This window comes from Aquarana catesbeiana, linkage group LG10 (assembly GCF_042186555.1).
Source record: "Aquarana catesbeiana isolate 2022-GZ linkage group LG10, ASM4218655v1, whole genome shotgun sequence".
NCBI classification, from domain to species: domain Eukaryota; kingdom Metazoa; phylum Chordata; class Amphibia; order Anura; family Ranidae; genus Aquarana; species Aquarana catesbeiana.
The window spans coordinates 242536299-242558837 of NC_133333.1; the positions used below are offsets into that span (position 1 = coordinate 242536299).

The 22539-nt window shown below is 43.8% G+C and overlaps 1 protein-coding gene and 1 long non-coding RNA gene across 2 annotated transcripts in view; both read right to left on the reverse strand.

The window, feature by feature from the left end:
* Window positions 1-461: 461 nt before the first annotated feature.
* Window positions 462-22539, reverse strand: part of LOC141111341 (uncharacterized) — a 367423-nt gene continuing 345345 nt past the window's right edge. Inside the window, exon 2 of the long non-coding RNA XR_012236412.1 lies at window positions 462-4700. This is a non-coding gene — a long non-coding RNA (uncharacterized lncRNA). The remainder of the gene's footprint in view (window positions 4701-22539) is intronic.
* Window positions 462-22539, reverse strand: part of CTNNBIP1 (catenin beta interacting protein 1) — a 62704-nt gene continuing 40626 nt past the window's right edge. The window contains exon 5 of the mRNA XM_073603540.1: window positions 462-7522. Within this exon, the coding sequence (XP_073459641.1) occupies window positions 7464-7522 (59 nt within the window). The 3' untranslated portion in view covers window positions 462-7463. The remainder of the gene's footprint in view (window positions 7523-22539) is intronic.

Consider the following 22539-nt stretch of genomic DNA (forward strand, 5'->3'; position numbering starts at 1 on the left):
GACCTACATATGAGGGTCAGGGTGGTCTCTCTGATTCCATCAAGGATGACCAACTGTGGTGGAAATAACTTACTGCTGGTGAGCTTTACTGCAAAGCCAGCAGTGTTAGTTCCACCACAGTTGGTCATCCTTGATGGAATCCGAGAGACCACCCCGACTCTCATATGTGGGTCTTTTAAGATGCCCAGAACCAGCCATTCCCAACCTCTCTACCTTAGAGCAGGCTTGTTTTTTTCCCCAACCATCACCCTCACCTCCCAAGCCTCCTGTACGATTGCCTCCAGAAAAATCCTTGATGGCATCCGAGAGACCAACCTGACCAGGAGATAAATTGACCTCTTTTCGAAAGTCCCCTGCATGATGACCCCCCCCCCCCCCTCATATTTCATTTTACCGAAGAATGCAAGAAAAACCCAACAATTATTCATCACCGTTCACCAAATAACAAAAACGGAGGCAGCTGAAGTTTATAAGCAGGTTTTATGTTGCTTTGTTAAGGTTTACATTGATCTGAAAGACAAACAACACTCACTTCCAGCGTTCCTCGCTGTGCAGACATCAAGCATTTCTGGGGAAAGTGGTTCACAAACCATTTACATGATAATTTAATCTCTGCACTGCTGGTGTAAGATGAGCCTCCAAGTTGTGCTGAAAGCTACTCCAACTGTGAAGGAACGGAGTAAAAAAAAAAAAAAACAGTCAACGCGTTCCGGTCTGATCCAGTGCACAACATGACTTCTACTGCCAGGGATACGATTGTCTCAAAACCAACCTGATGGTGGGCATTTTGTAAGCTTGTTCCTAGTCAATGTTAAGGGTGAGGATTGGCGATCTCTCTCCATTTTTCCCCCTGTACACCTCTGTGTAAAGACCATGTGTGATAAATATTGAATTAGCCTTTCCATCCAAAGTAAATTTATTTCAGATACGGTTGGGGAAGGGCAAAAAGAAGGCCTGCGTATAAGGGTAAGGGTGCTCAGTCTTTGTAACTTCTTAGTAGCATAAAAGTTCATATTGGCAACCAACGTATTTACAAAAAAAAAATAAAATAAAAGCAATGGGGTAAGAGATTGCAAGGGGTTTAAGGGAACCCGTCACCAAACGTGAGGACCATCTCACTTCCTTGTTTTGGGAATCCATGACCTGGAATAAAGGGGTACATATTGGACAGCTGATACCCTGTTTTCCCGAAAATAAGACCTAGCGTGATTGTCGGTGATGGCTGCAATATAAGCCCTACCCCCCAAATAAGCCCTACCCTGTTTCCCTGAAAATAAGCCCTACCCTGAAAATAATACCTACAAGGACTTTAACTAGGGCTTATTTGGGGGGTGGGTCTTATATTGCAGCCATCACCAACAATCACGCTAGGTCTGATTTTCGGGGAAACAGGGTAAGCACATGCTTTTTCAGGTTAGCGACATAGATGGGTGATGGAGGGCGGTTAGGCTGCAGCGTTCGTTCAGTGCCGCAATCGCTGGACATTTAGCCAGTTTGTATGCCGCCATAAACGCCGTTCCTGGGTGCAAACCGTCTGCATCCAGGGCTGGGCAGAGTCCCATATAACGAATCAAACAAGCCCTAAAAATCTGAAGGATAAGAATTGACAGTCCAGGAGCCTACAGTTATCAGCTCCCATATTTCTATCATGACAGGTTCCCTTTAGGCTCCATTCACACCAATGCGTTTTTTCATGCTTTTTTGCAGAAACGCAGGGTATTCAATTTTTTAACATGGGTTCCTATGGAAAACGTTCACAACAATGCATTTTTGTGCCTCTTTTTGGTAATAAACTTTAACCGCTTGCCGACCAGCCGCCGTCATTATACGGCGGCAGGTCGGCTCGATCCCGCGAATCCTCGTAGCTGTACGTCGGTCCCTTTAACAGCTATAGCAGGTGCGCGGTGGGGGAGCTGATGCACGTGTCCGCCGGCTGCGATGTCCGCTGGCCACCCGCGGTCTCTCCACAGAGAGCCAGAACAGGGATCTGTCTATGTAAACAAGCAGATCCCCGTTCTGTCAGGGGAGTACAGTGCGATCGTTTGTTCCTAGCGATTAGGATCTCCCTGTACTCCCAGTCAGAGCCCATCCCCACCTCCCCCCACTTGGAAACACCTCCCTAGGACACACTTGACCCCTTGATCGCCCCCTAGTGTTAACCCCTTCCCTGCCAGTGACATTCATACAGTAATCAGCGCATTTTTATAGCACTGATCGCTGTATAAAATGTCACTGGTCCCAAAAAAGTGTCCGATCTGTGTGCTGCAATGTCGCAGTCCTGCTAAAAATCGCTGATCACCGCCATTACTAGTAAAGAGAAACAAAAAAGGCATTTATAATAAAAATGCCATAAATATATCCCTTATTTTGTAGACGCTACAACTTTTGCGCAAATCAATATACGCTTACTGAGTTTTTTTTTTTTTTTTTTTAAATATGTAGAAGAAGAATACATATTGGCCTAAACCAGCAATGACGAACCTTGGCACCCCAGATATTTTGGAACTACATTTCCCATGATGCTAAACTTACACTGCAGAGTGCATGAGCATCATGGGAAATGTAGTTCCAAAACATCTGGGGTGCCAAGGTTCGCCATCACTGGCCTAAACTGATGAAGAAATTTGTGTTTTTTAATTTTTCGGATATAAAAAAAAAATTAGGTTTTTTTCAAAATTGTCGCTCTTTTTTGTTTATAGTGCAAAAACTAAAAACCGCAGGAGGTGATCAAATACCACCAAAAGAAAGCTCTATTTGTGGGAAAAGGACGTCAATTTCGTTTAGGTACAACGTCGCACGACCGCGCAATTGTCAGTTAAAGCGGCGCAGTGCCATATCGCAAAAAACGACCTGGTCATTAAGGGGGTAAATCTTCTGGCGCTGAAGTGGTTAAAAACAACCTTCTATAGCGGACACGTTGTTTTACTAATTATTTTTTTTTTTTCTGTGAACAGTCTTTCATAGAAAGTCATGGTTGTGGCTGTCTATCCAATCTCTCCTTCTATAGCAGAAAGCTGCATGCCGCTGGAGTTCTGGATACTGCAGACTCAATATGGCCCCATCCAGGATCAATTAAAGTATTTAATTATTAACATCACTGGAAATGTTCTCTTTTGTGAATGTGAATTGCCCAAGCACCCTTTTCTTGGGGAGAGATCCCCTCAATTGCTATAAGAATGCAGAATTTTACTAGGAGGACTTGTATGATTAGGCAACCTGTAAGGTGACCCATACATGGACTGAAATTCGGCCGGTTCAGCGGGGATCCATCAATTGACTTGGGTACAACCGGCCTGTTGGATTTTTCTACATAGGATTCCTGCCAGCGGCTACAGCCGCTAGCAGTAGTCCTTGTGTTCTGCCAGTCGTGAAGGCTCCCTGAGCCCCCTGCTGGCAGAATACAATAGTGCTGGGGGAGGCATTCCAGCATCAACACTAACTGGTGATGGGGGTATCGAGCAATTTTCTTTCCTGCAACCTGTGATGGAAGGAAAGAAAAAAAAATTGTGTCATCTATGGCCTGCCTTAGAGGAAAGGCTTTATCTTAACATGCGGGACCTTTATGGCCCCCCCCCCATGGGTAGCAAATCACAAACCAGCCATTAAAACCCATAGTGCTTCCTATTTATCTAAACAAGTAACATAACACAGTGGAAGTGACATTTTATGCCCTGATCGCCAGCTTGCCATACACAGCAGATATATCCACAGCTTTAATAAATAAGAAAAGTCCAACAAGTTCAGCTGATGGATTTTTCACATATGGCAAAAAACTTCCAACACGCCCGTAGATTTCTTTGCAGGCGGGTGTCGCAAAGCTAAACCGCTCACTTGTGACCTTCTCTTGCCTACTACAGGATTTGTAATTCTGCTCAGGCTGTCATGAGATCTAGGCACGCCTGCCAGAGAGCACAGCATGGTCCCTGACCTCTAGTGCAGTTAAGTACGGTTACGGCCTGGTCAAGGAACCCCCCCCACCCCACCCCCCCAGTCACACTGGATAATAAAAGATCAGCAGCACACTGATGAGGTTATACCAGTGCTCTCCTGTAAACATGCTCACAGTGTAAAACTGACAGCACTGTGCGAAACAATAGAACCCCCATTAATTTTCGAGTGCCCTATCTTAGTCTAAGTATATATTAAAATCCTCCTGTGCTCACTGGGTATTGAGTTATTGTAGAATCATCCCTGGTTCACACTGCTGCGACTTTGCTTGCGACGCAGAACATCATTATGGTGTCAAGGGGTGTGGTTTGGCCACATTTTCTGCTCACCGATTGCTGGAAGGTTATTTACATGTTACAGTTTCTTGGTTGGAACACGTTTTGTCACATGCCTGATGAAGGGGTCCTGCGTGGCTCCGAAATGTTGTTTTTTTCTATACCAATGAGATCGCTGAATAAAAAGCTTTGGACCCACATTGGAGACCCACGGTGTGCCGGCGACGTTCTTCTGCCTTGCGATACATAAAGTCGCGTGACAATTAAAAACACATTTTAATTGCGGTCGTTCAAATCAATGCGACTCAAGCCGCAGTGACTTTTAAAATGTTTCCTGCACTACTCTGATGCGACTTGAGTGCCCTAGACTCCTTAAAGAGTGACATTAAACCCACATCATAAAAAGCAATAAATGGTGTATTACATGCTGTTCATACTCAGTCACTATAAGATTCGTTTTCTGTATTCTGCAAAAACCTGGTTGATCCTGCTGCTCTCTATCTCCCCCTTCTGTCCATGTCTCCAATTCAGCTAGGAATTTTGCAGCTGTGGTGGCAACTCTGCACATGCTCAGTTTTAGTGATTTTCTATGCTGAGCATTTCCTCTCCATCACATCTGAGCATCCCATGTGACTATAGAGTCACATATGTGGGCATATACACAGTGGTAAATGACAGCCCACTCCCTCTCTCCTCCTACACTAAACCAGCTAAACACAATAGGGACGGGATATTACACGTGGATTAATGGAGGATTCACCTCCCTGTTATTCTAAGAGACTGGAAGGGTGCGACAACCTGTGACTGGCAGAAATCTGCACACACCACGTTATTTCCACAAAATTACAAGGATTTGATTCCAAATATATATTTGTATGACGATTAAAAACAGGTTTATTGATATTATTTAATCAGGGATGCACCGATAATCAGGGTTGATACCAAGCATTTGAGCGAGTATCGGTACTCGCCCAGAAGCTCCTGAAACCGAAACCAGTTGCGGCGCGATTTGTGTTAATACAAAATGAATGGGTGCAAATTGCACTGCCACTGCAAAGAATTGCATGTGATTTGAACAAGAAAGCGGTGCGATTCCTGTCCGAATCGCCTGTGATTCCCCCCCCCCCCCCCCCCGTTGCTCCTGTGAGTATGTAAAGAAATTAAACCACCATCTAGTGGTCAGTTTAAAAATTTTACAACTTTCAGTACGTATCTGGTAGTAAAGCAGGGCCGTTGGAGGTGCTCACAGCACTGGAGATGTAGAGGTGGTCTGCTCCCAAGCTGACACCACTTCCGTCCTTACCCACGGGGTCCTGGAACGTCACCAGCACCCCTGATTTGCTAACAGATACGTAACTGAGAGTTCGAAAAAATTTTTTTTAAACTGCCCACTAGATGGTGGGAGGGTGGAGTCCCCTCCCGCTACTTGTGATAACGGCTGAGTGGCTGCTGAGCCGCATCGGTTATTACAAGAAAGCCGATCACCCGCTCTAAAGAATAGTACCAGGGTGATGCTCGGTACAGCCACTTGAAGCAAATATCGGTAAGTTTGTTAGAGATTCTTCAAAAAAAGTGAATATTGGCCGACCCCTACTGTATTCCGAAGGCCGTTTTTCCATTTTGAACATGTGACCAGCAGCAGAGGACTGGAAACTCCTCCTACTTATGTTTCCCTGCAGACAGGCTGGGAAAGATTTGGGTCATGTAACAGCTGGATATCGATTAGGAAAAAGGTACTTAGATTTTTTTTTTTTTTAATTAAAATAATTACAATGCCATAATCCACATACAGAAGTAGAAGGGTCAATGTAAAATAAACTGTGTGTTTAGTATCACTTTAAGTCGCAAGCACGTCGCACTGGAAATCGCACGACAATGGGGGTCGCAGCAGTGTGAACCGAGCCGAAAAGCTTCAGTTTACTCGAATGAAAACAAAACCCATTGCTTTGCCCACTATGAAACTCCTCCTCAACCCTCTATGTTTGCAGCAGAGTCATGGAGGTCGATCAAGACACCCAACCTATGGCAGTTTTAAAAGGCCTCATCATACTACTCGATTATCGACCAATTTGTGAACAATCTCTATGGCTAGCTTCATTTTGAACTTCTCAGTTTATAAGGTTACACACAACCTTACCGAGGCACAAAGTGCTCCGTGCCTCGATGCCTCATCCCTGATAAACCGATACAGTAAGCTTTTGGTCCAAGTCACAAAAGAGGCTGCTCCACGAGGTTCAGGATATTTTTCCACGCCAAGGACAGGCTTGAGAACCACTTCGGTTATGGCACAGAGAACGCAGAGGGGGGGAAAAAAAAAGAAAATAATAAAGAAAAAAAAATTCTGGTCACACCAATACGACAACACAGTAAAAGACAGCACTATGTATTCTTTCATCCTCTGTCAGAGTCCCAAACGGTGCAATTTCGCGGCCGTGTTTCTCAGTCCCGCGATTTCCTCGGGCTCATTAAAAAAATAAAATAAATGAATTAAAAAAAAAAAAAAAACACAAGTTAAAACTCACATGCTTCCAAAAGAGTGATAACAAGGAGTGAAGCTCGCGCTTTCCTCACACTTGTAATAAATACTGCAGAAAGCTCGCTCACTTTTTTTTTTTTTCAAGTCAGGAAAACAGTGTCGTAACAGCCAAAAGCGCCAATGTTAACAAAATAAAAACAAATTAAAAAAAAAAAAAAAAATGCAATTACAAAAACAAAATTTAAAAGTCATTATGAAAATATGTGACGGTGAGCACAGAAGCCACAAAGCAGCCATCCCATGGCCGAGTTACACTCGCTCCGGGTTCACACCACATTGAAAAACGGTATTCGTAGCAAGTGTAGGTAAAACCTTGCTATCCAGGAACGGGAGCGTCAACGCAAAAATAAAACGTTATGGCGGAAATAATAAATCATGGAGATAAAGGCTTCTGCCATATCGACTGAACCTCTGGTGAGAGGAGTTTGCTTCTGCGGTGGCAAGCCGTTCCGTTTCCCGTGATGCCTCGGGTTCTGTGCCTCCCCTGACGTTTGGTTGGTGGGAGCAGACACTGGAGGTTAAAGATGAGAGTCTGTACAATGGAGAATACCAAGAAAAATATTTTAGGACATTGGAAGAGGTCATAAAAACAAGGGGGGAGGGCGAAGAGCAATCCAGATATATGGCAGCCTGCCCCCAAAGATTCAATGGTGTCTCTGGTTTTCCCATCTGTGCTCTTGGAAGAAAATATGGCTGCTGTGTTGTTACTGCCTTCGGTCTTCTGCCTCTGATCTGGAGAAAGCCATGACCACATCCTCAGCACCTGTAAGATGGAAGGGGAAAAAGGGATAAGCTGAGAAGACTTTGAAGGAATTCAAAACACTTTACATGTATTTTTTGCACAATGAAGGAAGCCCACCTATAAGCTAAACAGAGATGAGAACTCCAAATATCCATTTAGAATAGGCTGGAGATATCTTAGTGACATGAAGTAGTAAGATATTTTTCCTCTAAGGTTTACTTGTCTAAAGCTGAACTACAGTCACTCCGCTAAATACATAACTAAAATACATACAAGGGGGTCGTTTTACAGAAAAAAAGAAAGTACCGTAGGGAACATTCAGTGTTGAAACTACTACAGGGGAATGTTCATCAAGGGGTGAGAAAGTATTATGTAGAATATTCATCAGGAGATGAAAATTATTAAATCAAGGAGGTAAACAAGGACTACGGGAAACATGCATCAAGAGCTGAGAAAGTACTATGGGGAACATTCGAGAGTTAAGAAAATTGCTACAGGGAACATTCATTCATCGGGGAATGAAAAACATCAAGGGGTGAGAAAATGCTATGGAGAATTTTCAGAGAGGTGAAAAAGTATTAGGAAACATACACTGAGGGGGTGAGATTCATCAAGAGTTGAGAAAGTGCTATGGGGAAATTTCAACAAAGGGGTGAAAAAGTACTACAGGGAACAGTCATCAAGGGGTGAAAAATTGCTATGTAGAATATTTCAGCTCAATGTGAAAAAGTACTACAGGAAACATTCATCAAGAGTTGAAAAAGAACTATGGGAAACATTCATCAAGAGCTGAGAAGTACTATGGAGAACATTCATCAAGGGGTGATAAAGTGCTATGGAGATTATTCAGTGAGATGAAAAAGTACTAGGAAACATTCAACGAGGGGTGAGAAAATGCTATGGGGATTTCAACAAGGGGTGAAAAAGTACTACGGGGAACTTTCACAAAGGGATGAAAAAGTACCAATGAGACTATTCATCTCAATGTCAAAAAGTACTATGGGAAATCTTTATCAAGAGTTGAGAAAGTACTATGGGGAACATTCATCAAGGGGTGAAAGAGTACTAGGGAGAATATTCATCTCAATGTGAAAAAGTACTTTGGGAAACATTCATCAAGGGGTGGAAAAGTATAATGGGAAACATTCATCAAGGGGTGGAAAAGTATAATGGGGAACATTCATCAAGGGGTGAGAGAGTACTAGGGAGAATATTCAGCTCAATGTGAAAAAGTACTACAGGAAACATTCATCAATAAGTGAGAAAATACTGCAGAGGAAACATTCATCAAAGGAGGGAGAAGGTACTAAAAGGGAACATTCATCAAGGAGGGAGAAGGTACTACAGGTAAAATTAATCAAGGAGGGAGAAAGTACTACAGGGAACATTCATCAAGAGGTGAAAATCATCAAGAGGTGAAAAAGCGCTATGGAGAATATTCATAAAAAAGGTCAAAAAGTACTAGCAAATATTAATCGAGGCTTTATAATGTACTACAGAGAACTGGCAAGGAAACAAACATTATATAAGTTGATATTTATTAGAAGTTCCATTGTCCAACTCATATATATTGATTTACGCAAATGTAGCCAGAAGTTACTGTCTTGGATACACAAACTTTGTATAGCATAAAACATAGTCAAAGGATTTGTTTGCTGCTCCACCAAACATTAAAATACAGAATTTAAATGACTGCCAGGAGGAATGATTGTAGGCACCAGCAGATCCTGAACTTCTGGGTTTTTCCAGATGCTACAGCCTCTAGTCTAGAGTTTATAGGAGTCAGGAGACATGAAAAACATCCGGTAAGCAGCAATTCTGTGATTGTAAACACCCTAGTGGTCAGACATGTTACATCTGATGGAAGTGCACAACTGCTCACTTAACCACCCTTTACAGCACTGCTGTGCAGAAGGCATCTCCAAACTCACAACATTGCTGTCTTTGTATAGGATGGGCTACAGCAACAGAAGACCATGCCATGCTCGTCAACAAAAGACCATGCCATGCTCGTCAACAAAAGACCATGCCATGCTCGTCAACAAAAGACCATGCCATGCTCGTCAACAAAAGACCATGCCATGCTCGTCAACAAAAGACCATGCCATGCTCGTCAACAAAAGACCATGCCATGCTCGTCAACAAAAGACCATGCCATGCTCGTCAACAAAAGACCATGCCATGCTCGTCAACAAAAGACCATGCCATGCTCGTCAACAAAAGACCATGCCATGCTCGTCAACAAAAGACCATGCCATGCTCGTCAACAAAAGACCATGCCATGCTCGTCAACAAAAGACCATGCCATGCTCGTCAACAAAAGACCATGCCATGCTCGTCAACAAAAGACCATGCCATGCTCGTCAACAAAAGACCATGCCATGCTCGTCAACAAAAGACCATGCCATGCTCGTCAACAAAAGACCATGCCATGTTCTTCAACAAAAGACCATGCCATGTTCTTCTCCTGTCAGCTAAGAGCAGGAAAGTGAAGGTGCAATGGGCATGGGATCACCCAACTGGATGACTGGAAAAGCCTCATCTGCCGCGACTAATCTCAAGTTCTGTTATTAAACACAGATGGTAGGATCAAAAGTTGGTATTGCAGCAGGAATCCATGGATCTATCCAGCCGTGGGTTTTATCTTCCTTCCACTTTTTGCTGCCTGCAGCAGAAAGAGTTTTGGAATCCAATGAATAATTTAAGTGGAAGCTAGCAGTCATTTTTTTTTTGTGGTTGTGGAATAGGGTTAAATCAAAGCTTACCATCAGAACTCAAACTGTGGCATAATATAATATGATCTGCAGAGGATCACGACGCACATGATGAACACAAACAGCTATGTGGGCTCCGACTTATGAAGGCTGTAAAGGGATAGGCAGGTGCTGGGCTGTGCCAAGAAACATTTAATAATCCTACCCTCAATCACAATCCTACTGGGAGCAGCATCCGTCACCGGCCGAGCGAGGAGACTGTACGCTCGTCTCCATGGCAACTGGACGGATAAAGCTTTGAGGGCAGAGAAAGCTGCAGGTTGATGTTTGGATACCTAATGAGCACAGTACATCACAGAGCGGCGAGGAATCATTAGCCGCTCTGAGTAGCGGCTTTCAGCAAAGCTGCCTGATTGCAGGGACACTCAGACCCCACAAATAAGTCACCCGCTTTAGGGTTTCTGATGAAAAAAAAAAGCGTTAATATTTATTTCCTTCGATCCTTAAAAAAAATAAAAAAATAAAAAAATGTAAACACTGGTAAATGCTGAATATATGGATATGCTGTGGGAAATTACTTTTAGGGGGAGAAGAGGGACTCAGGAAAAATAAAGGTTGCACAGGAATCAAGTGTTACTTTCAATCCTGTTGCTAATTGACCACAAATCCCAGCAGACATTGGCAGCTGGTAGTAAGAAGATGTAGCTGTGGATCGTGCTTGTGCAATTTGCAGCCCACGGACTTTTAAAGAAGTCGTGTCACTTTTTTTCTGAAATTCTCTATACCCTTAGATGCCTAGTTATAGGATGTCAACTGTATCTACAGATTTGCTTTCATGCGAGACCACCTGCAAATTTTTCTCTTGACTATACACTGGATTTGAATTGCATGAATTTGTGGTGGATTCCCTTTAGAGTAGAGTAAAGCTTGTTCGTTGAAGAGCAAGTCATCTCCCTTCCATTTTTATTACTGGACATGCAGTACTTTGCCCCCATCTTTTTAACCACTTGCCTACTGGGCACTTTTACCCCCTTCCTGCCCAAGCCAATTTTCAGCTTTCTGCTGAAGAAGCCCATACGAGGGGGGTGTAACGCGTACGGGTGGAAGAAGTCATTGCTTGAGATGCCAGAAGTAGCCATTTCTAGCAGCGTGGTGAGCGGATTTTTATATATCCCTGCGAGTTTTTTTATTCATGTGTTGTTTTAAAGAAAAACATTTGGAAATGGAGAGCACTATGGTTTCTTTTTCCATGGCATGATGTGCTGAGGAATAAGTACCAAGAAAGGGAGAATTCCGATTCAGGAGTAGGAGGAATGGTCTGGCGTTATACTGAGTGGAGTACACTAGGGTCTGAATGACTCTGTAGTGGGGTCATATATTGGAGGTGAGAAGGCACTTTATCTGGAGGTGGTGGACACCGAACACAGTGGAAGATAATATTTTGAACGGTTACTTCTTTTCAGTGTACGCAGTGGTGGATCTCTACTGTTGGGACTGTTACATATACGGTGTATTATTTTATATGTTTTACACAAGTTGTGCGTCATTTGATATAGTTTTTCTGATTTGAATATAAGTTATTTTGATGTAGTCATATCAAGAATATTCACCAACTCTCAATACTAATGTGTATATAGTTGATTGCACCACACTTATATGTACACATTGAGAGTTAGTCGGTGAGCACACTCAATTGTTAGCTGCAGTCAAAACCTATCATATAAGATTAGCTCTTTAAAAGGGTGGAGTTTATTTTAACACCAATTATAGGCGATGGCGACGATTATATTCATTATATTGTTTTCAGCACTGTCACACTTTAAATGACAATTGCGCGATCATGCAACACTGTACGTAAATTGAATTTTTTGCATTTTGAGACAGAACTTTCTGTTGGTGGTATTTAATTTTTTTTTTTTTTTTTTTGGTAAACAAAAATGAAAAAATTTTGAAAAATCCAAAAAGGAAGGCAAAAAGCCCCAGCAAAGCATGATCCAATTTGCTAAAGCAGGGGAAAAAATCCTTCATGATTCCCCAAAAGGCAATGTGATTTTCCGTGGATCAATTTTACCTATACAGTGGAACCTCGGATTGCGAGTAATGCGGTTAACGAGCATTTCGCATTACGAGCACTGTATTTTAAAAAAAAAGAAATCGGAACTTGGTTTGAGAGTGTTGTCTCACAAAATGAGCACCATTCAGGCCAAAGCGGTGTGCAGTACTGCTTTTGGCCTGAGGTGGGGGGGCGTCGGAGCTGAGCAGAGCCGAACGTCACGTTCGGAAATGCACGGAAAGGCCAGAGTACAGCACGGCTGACCTTGGCAAATGTCGGGGAGGAAGTCTTTCCGAGGTTCGCCGAGGTCAGCCGAAGTGTCCTCTGGCCTTTTCGACAGTTTATGAGGCTCTCCGGCGCCCCCCCCCCCGCCTCTGGCCGCATGCGGTATCGCATCCCATTGAAGTCAATGTGGAACAAATTATTTTCGTTTCCATTGACTTCAATAGGAAAACTCGCTTTGATATGCGAGTACTTTGGATTACGAGCATTCTCCTGGAACTGATTATGCTCGTAATCCGAGGTTCCACTGTAAATGTCAGTACCCAGTTATATTATGTACATTTAGGAAAGAATCCAGGCCTTTTAACTCAATCTGGAGGGAGTCTATTCCACATTTTATTCACAGCTCTTACTGTGAAGAAACCTTTCGGTATTTGGAGATTAAATCTTTTTTTCTCCAGACGTAAAGCGTGCCCCTTTTTCCTTTGCGATGACTGTAAAAGGGAATAACTCAACACCAAGTTTACTATATGGACCACTTATGTATTTGTACATGTTGAGCATATCCCCCCTTAATCTCCTTTTCTCAAGAGAGAATAAATTCAGTTCCTATAATCTTTCCTCATAGCTGAGCTCCCCCATGCCTCTTATCAGTTTGGTTGCCCTTCTCTGCACTTTTTCCAGTTCCCCGATTATCCTTTTTGAGAACTGGTGCCCAAAACTGAACTGCATATTCCAGATGAGGTCTTACTAATGATTTGTACAGGGGCAAAATGATATCTCTCTCTCTGGAGTCCATACCTCTCTTAATACAAGAAAGGACTTTGCTCGCTTTAGAAACCGCAGTTTGGCATTGCATGTTATTATTAAGCTTATGATCTACCAAAACCCCCAGATCCTTCTCCACCATTGATTCCCCCAGTTGTACTGCCCCTAGTATGTATGATGCATGCATATTCTTAGCCCCCAAGTGCATAACTTTACATTTATCAACCTTAAACCTCATTTGCCACTTAGTTGCCCAATTAGACAGTGCATTGAGGTCAGCTTGTAAATTGGAGACATCCTGTAAAGGACGTTATTCCACTGCATGGCTTGGTGTCATCTGCAAAGACAGAAATGGTACTTTTAATCCCAGACCCTATATCATTTATAAAGATAACAAAAAGTAAGGGTCCCAACACTGAACCTTGGGGTACACCACTGATAACCTTGGACCGTTCAGAGTAAGAATCATTAACCACTACTCTCTCAATTCATTTTTTTTAGCCAGTTTTCTACCCATTTACAAATTGATCTTTTCAAGCCTGTAGACTTTACCTTACACATTAGCCGTGTGCCGGGAACTGTTTGAAACGCTTTTGGAAAATCCAAGTATACCACGTCCACAGCCCCCCCTCTGTCCAAGTATACCACGTCCACAGCCCCCCCTCTGTCCAAGTATACCACGTCCACAGCCCCCCCTCTGTCCAAGTATACCACGTCCACAGCCCCCCCTCTGTCCAAGTATACCACGTCCACAGCCACCCCTCTGTCCAAGTATACCACGTCCACAGCTACTCCTCTGTCCAAGTATACCACGTCCACAGCCCCCCCTCTGTCCAAGTATACCACGTCCACAGCCCCCCTCTGTCCAAGTATACCACGTCCACAGCCCCCCTCTGTCCAAGTATACCACGTCCACAGCCCCCCTCTGTCCAAGGTTTTACTTACCTCTTCTTAAAAAGAAATCAGATTTGACTACTTCTGTCTTTCATGAATCCATGCTGTCTGCTGCTTAAAATAATTTTTTCCATCAAGAACTCGTCTATGTGGTCTTTTATTAAACTCTCCAGTATCTTCCCGACTATAGAAGTTAAACTAACAGGTCTATAGTTACTTGGTAAAGAATTTGATCCCTTTTAAAATATAGGCACCACATTTATAGCCATTTTAACTTTGGCCGTGAGCCACATTGGTTTTATTTTTAACCTTTTAAAACTTATTGCCCATGGTAATATACTTTGCAGTGAGTTTGCATAGAGGTTTTTTTTAAGAATTCCCATTTCTGTTCTGTGTCTATTGATGCCAAAATTCCCTCCCAGTCTAAGTCCTGAAGAGCAGCCCCCATCCTTGGAAAATGTGTGCTCTTAGAGTTAAGGGTTTTTATCTTTCCCGTATGTGGGGATGGGTACCTGTCAAAAACTCCTCTCCTCAGAAAGGTGCCAAATGTGGCACTGGAGAGGAGGGGAGGAAGGGAGGAGGGGAGGAAGGGAGGAGGGGAGGAAGGGAGGAGGGGAGGAAGGGAGGAGGGGAGGAAGGGAGGAGGGGAGGAGGCAAATAAACGGAGCTTCCACTTTTGGGTGGAACTCTGCTTTAAGGAACAGACTTTAACAGGGAATCTGCCAGAAACTCAAGACCAGCAAAGGTTTAAATAATAAAAAAAACAAAAAAAAAAAACAAACACACACACACACACACACACACACCAGGAAGCCACGTCAGTGAAAACAGATCTGTAGATCCATTAAATATTCTGTAACTAGGCACCGAAAAGGTATGAACAAATGATAGAAGGTTCCTGTAAAAGGTGAACCTTTTGTCCAGCCCCTTCCGGAATGTGAAGCCAATAGATAGGTGAAGGGGGTGGGGCCCAAGCTCCACTTTAATAAGAAGACTGAAGATTTGCAAGCAGCTTTTGCTACTTATAGCTACTGGACATTTTGACTTGTGGCTTTCCAGAAAGGTATCCTTTGCATACGATGTCTATCACTCTTTTGCATCTATAAGATGGCCAGCTCAGAGTAGACTTTCAAAAGAGTAATAAGTTAGCTGGCATGGCTCACTTCCTGCAGAAAATGCTGTTGTTGACTAAGCCAAACCAATGGATTCAACACCTCCCTGACAAGAGACACGTATGCAAATAATGAGGTCAAAGTTGTTAACTTGCCTTTTTAGTAACCAAACACTGAAGGCCATGCCTTCTGCACGACCTGGTCAAATCTTCGTTGCCCAAGCATTTCGTCAACATTTTGGAGCCATGCCGATGGACAGTTCAGCCCTTTCCTGCTGTTTCACCCCCTTTAGTCCATCATCACACCCAGTTTATTTGGTTTTAGATGGAGTATTGAAGGGCTGTTTGCTGTCTGTGGCCTGTTTGGAAGATCTCCCTTCACTTTCTTTCCAAAGGACACAACGGGAAGGGAGAGGAACCTCTCCTAAGCAAGGAGAAACTTCCCCTTGACCGTTGTCACCAGAAATCTGCTAACAAGTGTAGAATTTTGGCCTTCCCATCAATTTGTGTATCAGTGATGATCACCAGGACCAATAGAAAGGATACTTTTCTGCAGAGTAGCCCAAATGAGCAATACAAGATTAAAGAGGGTGCTACTCTACCCTTAAAATAAAAAAAAAGCTATATGTACAGTACTTAAATGATTGGCAAGCTGCAATATAGATTACACATTTTTGGTTTTGGGTTTAAACCAAGCTTGGTTTAGCTGCCCGAACACACCGTAGCAGGCACTCGGGTCTTGGCCGGCTCTGGACCGAGCCAAACATCACAGCCATATTTTTTACTGGAACTTTTTCCTTTTACTAACATTTACTGGCAGGAGAAAATTGCTGTTTTTTACTGGCTGCCAGTAAAAATACTGACGGTTGGCAACACTGGTGCCAGGGGTGAGGTCACTGCCAGGTTCCAGGAAAAGAAAAAAATAAAAAAAAATTATATAATTATAGTATATATTTTTTCTCTCAAATCAATTAGCACCTCATGCGATACAGAATGCACAAGAGTGGTAAGACCGATCAGCGACAATTCTTCTCCTACACATGAAAAGCCGCCTACATGCATGCTGTCATCTACTCCGCATTCACGATCTGCTTTTTCTTCTGTAAACAAAAGACTTTTCTCCACTGTGAGGGCTATTTTTTATCATCTCCACCTAAAGCAAGCTGTTGCAGATTAGTAAACTGAGAAGGTCTATGGCAGGGATGCAACAAGATGTCTGGCAGAGGGTCCCGAGGTCAGCGGGGCTCAGTTATACGGAATAGCACACAGGTTTGTGCTCCTCATAGAAACTGGATTCCATCAGACGTTCGTCTAGCACAGGGATCTCCCAACTACACGTCCCATGAGGCAATGTAAAACTCTGACATTCACAGACATGAAATGGCAGTATGGTAGTTCTTGAAAAACTGGAGGGCAATAGTTTGGAGACGCATTTCTTTGCACCAGGTTTTATGAAAGCTAACAGTCGGGAAGTTGTACAGGTCAGAAAAGGTTTATGGAAATCACACTGTACATGTATGGGGGTGTTAGTGTGCTTTAAAACTGAACTCCGGCTTTCCTTTCAGTCTTGTACCGGCTCCTCTCCTGCACTGAAATGGCTTACTCTAAATTTCATTGCACAGTGTACATTAGAAATTGCAGCACACCAGATAGAGCCTGCCTCATTTCCAGGCTGAAGGACACCCACCCAGCATCATCTAGCTCAAGGGTGCTCAATCTGTGGCCCTCCAGCTCTTGCAGGACTACTAACCCAATCACGCCTCTGCCTTTGGAAGTCATGCTTGTAAATCAGCAGCTTACGATGCCCCATGGGACTTGTCATTCCACAACAGCTGGAGGGCAACAGGTTGAGCACCCATGATACTAGCTCTTTCTTCCCCCAACCTGGCCCACCACTTTCATTGATTGGGCTTCAGTTCTTTCAACAACAAAGGTTCAGCATAAAATGTGGGTGTTACCTAGGGTAGTCTGCAGGCAAATAAAGTCTACCTAGAAGACCAACTCTCTTCCAGGGCTTGACAAATTTGCTTTAAATCTAGGAGCCAGCTAAAAAAAAAAGTTAGGAGCCAGCTTTTTTTAACCACTTGCCTACAGGGGACTTTGACCCCCTTCCAGCTCAGGCCAATTTTCAGCGTTGTCACAATTTGAATGACAATTGCGCAGTCATGCAACACGTTACCTATATAAAATTTTTATCATTTTTTTCCACACAAATTGAGCTTTCTTTTGGTGGTATTTTTTTACCATTGGACATTTTAATTTTTTGCTAAACTAACGAAAAAGACCAAACGTTTTGGGAAAAAACCCCCCCAAAAAAACACTTTTCTTCATTTCTGTAATTTTTATTCTTCCTCGATGTGCTCTGATGAGGTGGCACCGATGGGCACCGATGGGCACCGACGGGGCGGCACCGATGGGCACCGACGGGGCGGCACCGACGGGGCGGCACCGATGGGCACCGACGGGGCGGCACCGACGGGGCGGCACCGATGGTGTAAATGTCCCGTCACAGGATAGCCGGCTTTCCTTTTCTCACGCTGTGACAGCGCTGAGGAAAGGAAATGCTGATAATTGGCCTTTGTTTAGATGTGATCAGCTGTGATTGCACACAGCTGATCACATGGTAAAGGGCCGATGTGACTGGCTCTTTACCTCCATCTGTGATCAGGACACAGCGATCACAGAGTGCGGCTGATGCGTGTCCTGGGAGGATGTCAATAGATGCCCTCCCAGAACTGGACGGCCATGCTGTAGTCGTCTTTTAGCTATAGCGCGGTCGGCAAGTGGGAGGCGGATGCGAAAGGCTGACAAAGGCCTAGGACGCAATCTCTAGTCACCATGGCGCCTGTGATTTGTCGAGCCCTGTACTCTTCCAGACTGCCACCCACCCATCAAAGCATTTTGATATTTGCATAACTCCTCCCAAGAGCCAGCCTACTGCTTGCATCAGGGCTCTTGAGAGAAGTACTGAGGTAGGGTGATGTGATGTTTTCAGGAAGCCAAGTACAGCTGCCCGCTGCAAGTAAGCGAAACCCCCCCCCCCCACTGCCTCCTCACAGGTGTTTGATTGACAGCAGCAGGAGCCAATGGCTCCACTGCCCTCAGTCTCCCCTGTGAGACCAGGAAGAGAATAAGGAGTGGTGCTGAAGCCAGGACAGTGTTGGGAGTGGTGAGGGGAGCCAGGTATGTGTTTAGGGATGGGGGGAAAACAGGTAGTGTTGCATAGAATTTAGGCTTTAGAGCCGCTTTAAAATTCTAGAGGAGGCTAGAGGGAATTAGCAACTAAAAGGCAATCATTGGTTACATTAAAGCGGTTGTATAACCCGCTTGGTCATTTTTACCTACAGGTAAGCCTATAATAAGGCCTACCCAGTAGGTAAAAATTAATATCTCCTAAACCTGCATGGTTTAGGAGATATTCACCTTGCATGCAGCCGCTGACGTCAGAGGCGTATGCACTCTGAAGGTCTGGTCGTGCCGGAAAGGAGGACTCCCACGCACATGAATGTGACGTCATCACGGCTCCGGCCACTCATAGCGCCGAAGCCCACGTACCCGGAAGGAAACAGGTCAGCCTCCTCAGCGATGGCCAAGCGTGCTGCAGGAGCTTCGTTCTAAGGCAAGTATAACAATCTGCTAGTATGCGATGCATACTAGCAGATTATGCTATTGTCTTGAAGGTTTTTTAAACTTGATAATTCCTTTCCCTAGCATGCTCTAGAATAGACATTTGTATTTCCTATACTCCTCAGCACCATTTAATGGCCATAATATGGCATTTTATTACCACCCATTAAAAAAAAAAAAAAAAAAAAAAAAAAAAAAAAAACACAACATTTAATGCAGAAGAGAAACCATCCTAATAACATTCGTTTTGCCTAAGAACGAACATTGCAGATTAGCTGGACAAAACAGCTATGTTTTTGTTTTGTTTTTTTAAATTAGACCCTTTAGAGTAAGGATTTCTCTTCTAAAACTACATGCTGTTCCCATATATGATCAGCTGAGATGAAAGAGCAATAAGTGGAATTTATTCTTCGTTCCCCCCAGTAAAGGATGGATTAGCAGCGCCAAGCAAAGTCACAGGTAACTAAAAGAAGGCATGCTGGGAATTCATACAGACATCCAGAAAGTGGAGACTGTGTATGACAGCTGGCCATGTTCCCTGTCTGAGCCGGTTGTGTAAGGTGCCGGTTCTTGTTAATCACCTCATGTCTTAACGGAAAGAGCACTGTCTGCTTAATTGCACGGTCTTAATTAAAATCTCCACAGCAGCTTTCACAAATGCAGTCATGTGGATCATAGACATCCACAATACAATCCGGGCTTCTTCACTTTTATATTCAATAATGGAGAAGGATTTGGGTGTTCTGGTAGATCTTAGACTTATTGAGAGCATGCAATGCCAAGCTGCAGGTTCTAAAATGAGAGAGAGAGCGAGAGAGAGCCCCATATTGACAGAAAAACACAGAATTGTTGACATTTTTGCAGATTAAAAAAGAAAAACTGAAATATCACATGGTCCTAAGTATTCAGACCCTTTTCTGTGACACTCATATATTTAACTCAGGTGCTGTCCATTTCTTCTGATCATCCTTGAGATGGTTCTACACCTTCATTTGAGTCCAGCTGTGTTTGATTATACTGATTGGACTTGATTAGGAAAGCCACACACCTGTCTATATAAGACCTTACAGCTCACAGTGCATGTCAGAGCAAATGAGAATCATGAGGTCAAAAGGAACTGCCTGAAGAGCTCAGAGACAGAATTGTGGCAAGGCACAGATCTGGCCAAGGTTACAAAAATATTTCTGCTGAACTTAAGGTTTCTAATGCCCCGTACACACAGTCGGATTTTCCGATGGACAATGTCCGATCGGAGCGTGTTGTCGGAAATTCCGACCGTGTGTGGGCGCCATCGGACAATTTCCATCTGATTTTCCGACACACAAAGTTGGAGAGCAGGAGATAAAATTTTCCGACAACAAAATCCGTTGTCGGAAATTCCGATCGTGTGTACACAAATCCGACGGACAAAGTGCCACGCATGCTCAGAATAAATAAAGAGATGAAAGCTATTGGCCACTGACCCGTTTATAGTCCCGACGTACGTGTTTTACGTCACCGCGTTCAGAACGATCGGATTTTCCAACAACTTTGTGTGACCGTGTGTATGCAAGACAAGTTTGAGCCAACATCCGTCGGAAAAAATGCTAGGATTTTGTTGTCGGAATGTCCGAACAAAGTCCGACCGTGTGTACGGGGCATAAGAGCACAGTGGCCTCCATAATCCTTAAATGGAAGACATTTGGGACGATCAGAACCCTTCATAGAGCTGGCCGTCCGGCCAAACTGAGCTATCGGGGGAGAAGAGCCTTGGTGAGAGAGGTAAAGAAGAACCCAAAGATCACTGTGGCTGAGCTCCAGAGATGCAGTCGGGAGATGGGAGAAAGTTGTAGAAAGTCAACCATCACTGCAGCCCTCCACCAGTCGGGGCTTTATGGCAGAGTGGCCAGACGGAAGCCTTTCCTCAGTGCAAGACACATGAAAGCCTGCATGGAGTTTGCTTAAAAAAAAAAAAGACAAAAAAACACCTGAAGGACTCAGAGATGGTGAGAAATAAGATTCTCTGGTCTGATGAGACCAATACAGAACTTTTTGGCCTTAATTCTAAGTGGTATGTGTGGAGAAAATCAGGCACTGCTCATCACCTGTCCAATACAGTCCCAACAGTGAAGCATGGTGGTGACAGCATCATGCTGTGGGGGTGTTTTTCAGCTGCAGGGACAGGACGACTGGTTGCATTTGAGGGAAAGATGAATGTGGCAAAGTACAGGGATATCCTGGACGAAAACCCAATTGAGCATCTCTGGAGAGACCTAAAAATGGCTGTCCACCAACGTTTACCATCCAACCTGACAGAACTGGAGAGGATCTGCAAGGAGGAATGGCAGAGGATCCCCAAATCCAGGTGTGAAGTTGTTGCAATTTTCCCAAAAAGCCTCATGACTGTATTAGATCAAAAGAGTGCTTCTACTAAAAATACTGAGCAAAGGGTCTGAATACTTAGGACCATGTGATATTTCAGTTTTTCTTTTGTAATAAATCTGCAAAATGTCAACAATTCTGTGTTTTTCTGTCAATATGGGGTGCTGTGTGTACACTTGCCGACCGGGCCATAGCCGAAAGACGGCTACAGCGCGGTCAGCTTATTCTGGGTGAGTGTCCAGGGGACGTCCTCACAAAATCGAGATCCCGCGCGCCCCCTGGGGCACGCACCCAGGAACATCCGTGACCGCCAGGTCCGGGGGACCCGGCGCATCACGGTAAAAGGCCACAGATAGCGGCAGTTTACCACGTGATCACTCCCGTCAAATGACGGAGCATCACTTGTAAACAAACCGGCGTCATGTCATGACGCCGCTTCCTCCCTCCCCTCTCTGTACCGATCGGTACAGTGTGAGAGGAGAGATGGAGAGATCGTTTGCAGCGCTGTGGGCACTACAGATCCAGCCCACAGCGTTGCTCAGTGCCCATACTCTGCCACTACATTTTAAACAGAAACAAAGAATTTTTTTTTTTTTTTTTTTTAAACCAAATTTTCAGTATTTTTTGATTTATAGCGGCAAAAAATAAAAAACCCAGCGATGATTAAATACCACCAAAAGAAAGCTCTATTTGTGTGAAAAAAAAAGGACAAACATTTGAAATTGGTACAGTGTTGCATGACTGAGTAATTGTCATTCAAAGTGTGAGCACCGAAAGCTGAAAATTGGTCTGGGTTAGGAAGGGGGTTTAAGTGCCCAGTAGGCAAGTGGTTAATGACGAAAAAAAACTAACTTAAATGATTTTAGCAAATGGCTGCAATATAACAAAGTGTGAAAAATTTAAGGGGGTCTGAATACTTTCCGTTCCCACTGTATAAATATACAAACAAAAAATGACATCATTAGTAATCAGTAGCTGGAACATTCAGGGTCTGAACACTTCAGCCTTCGAATCCAAAGTAAATGATCCAGATTTCAAGCAAAGACTACGTGAGACGGACATACAAATCCTCCTGGAAACATGGACCCGGGCACAGGATGAACCATCAGTACCTACTGGCTATAGGGAATTCTCTGTCCCCGCACAGAAAGATAAAAACATCAAACGGGGTCGGTGTTCAGGAGGAATACTAGTCTGGTATAAGGAGGCGCTACATGGGAACATCAGTGCAATCAAAAAAAAAGGAGAGATCTACATCTGGCTAAGAATAAGCAGCTCCATCCTTACC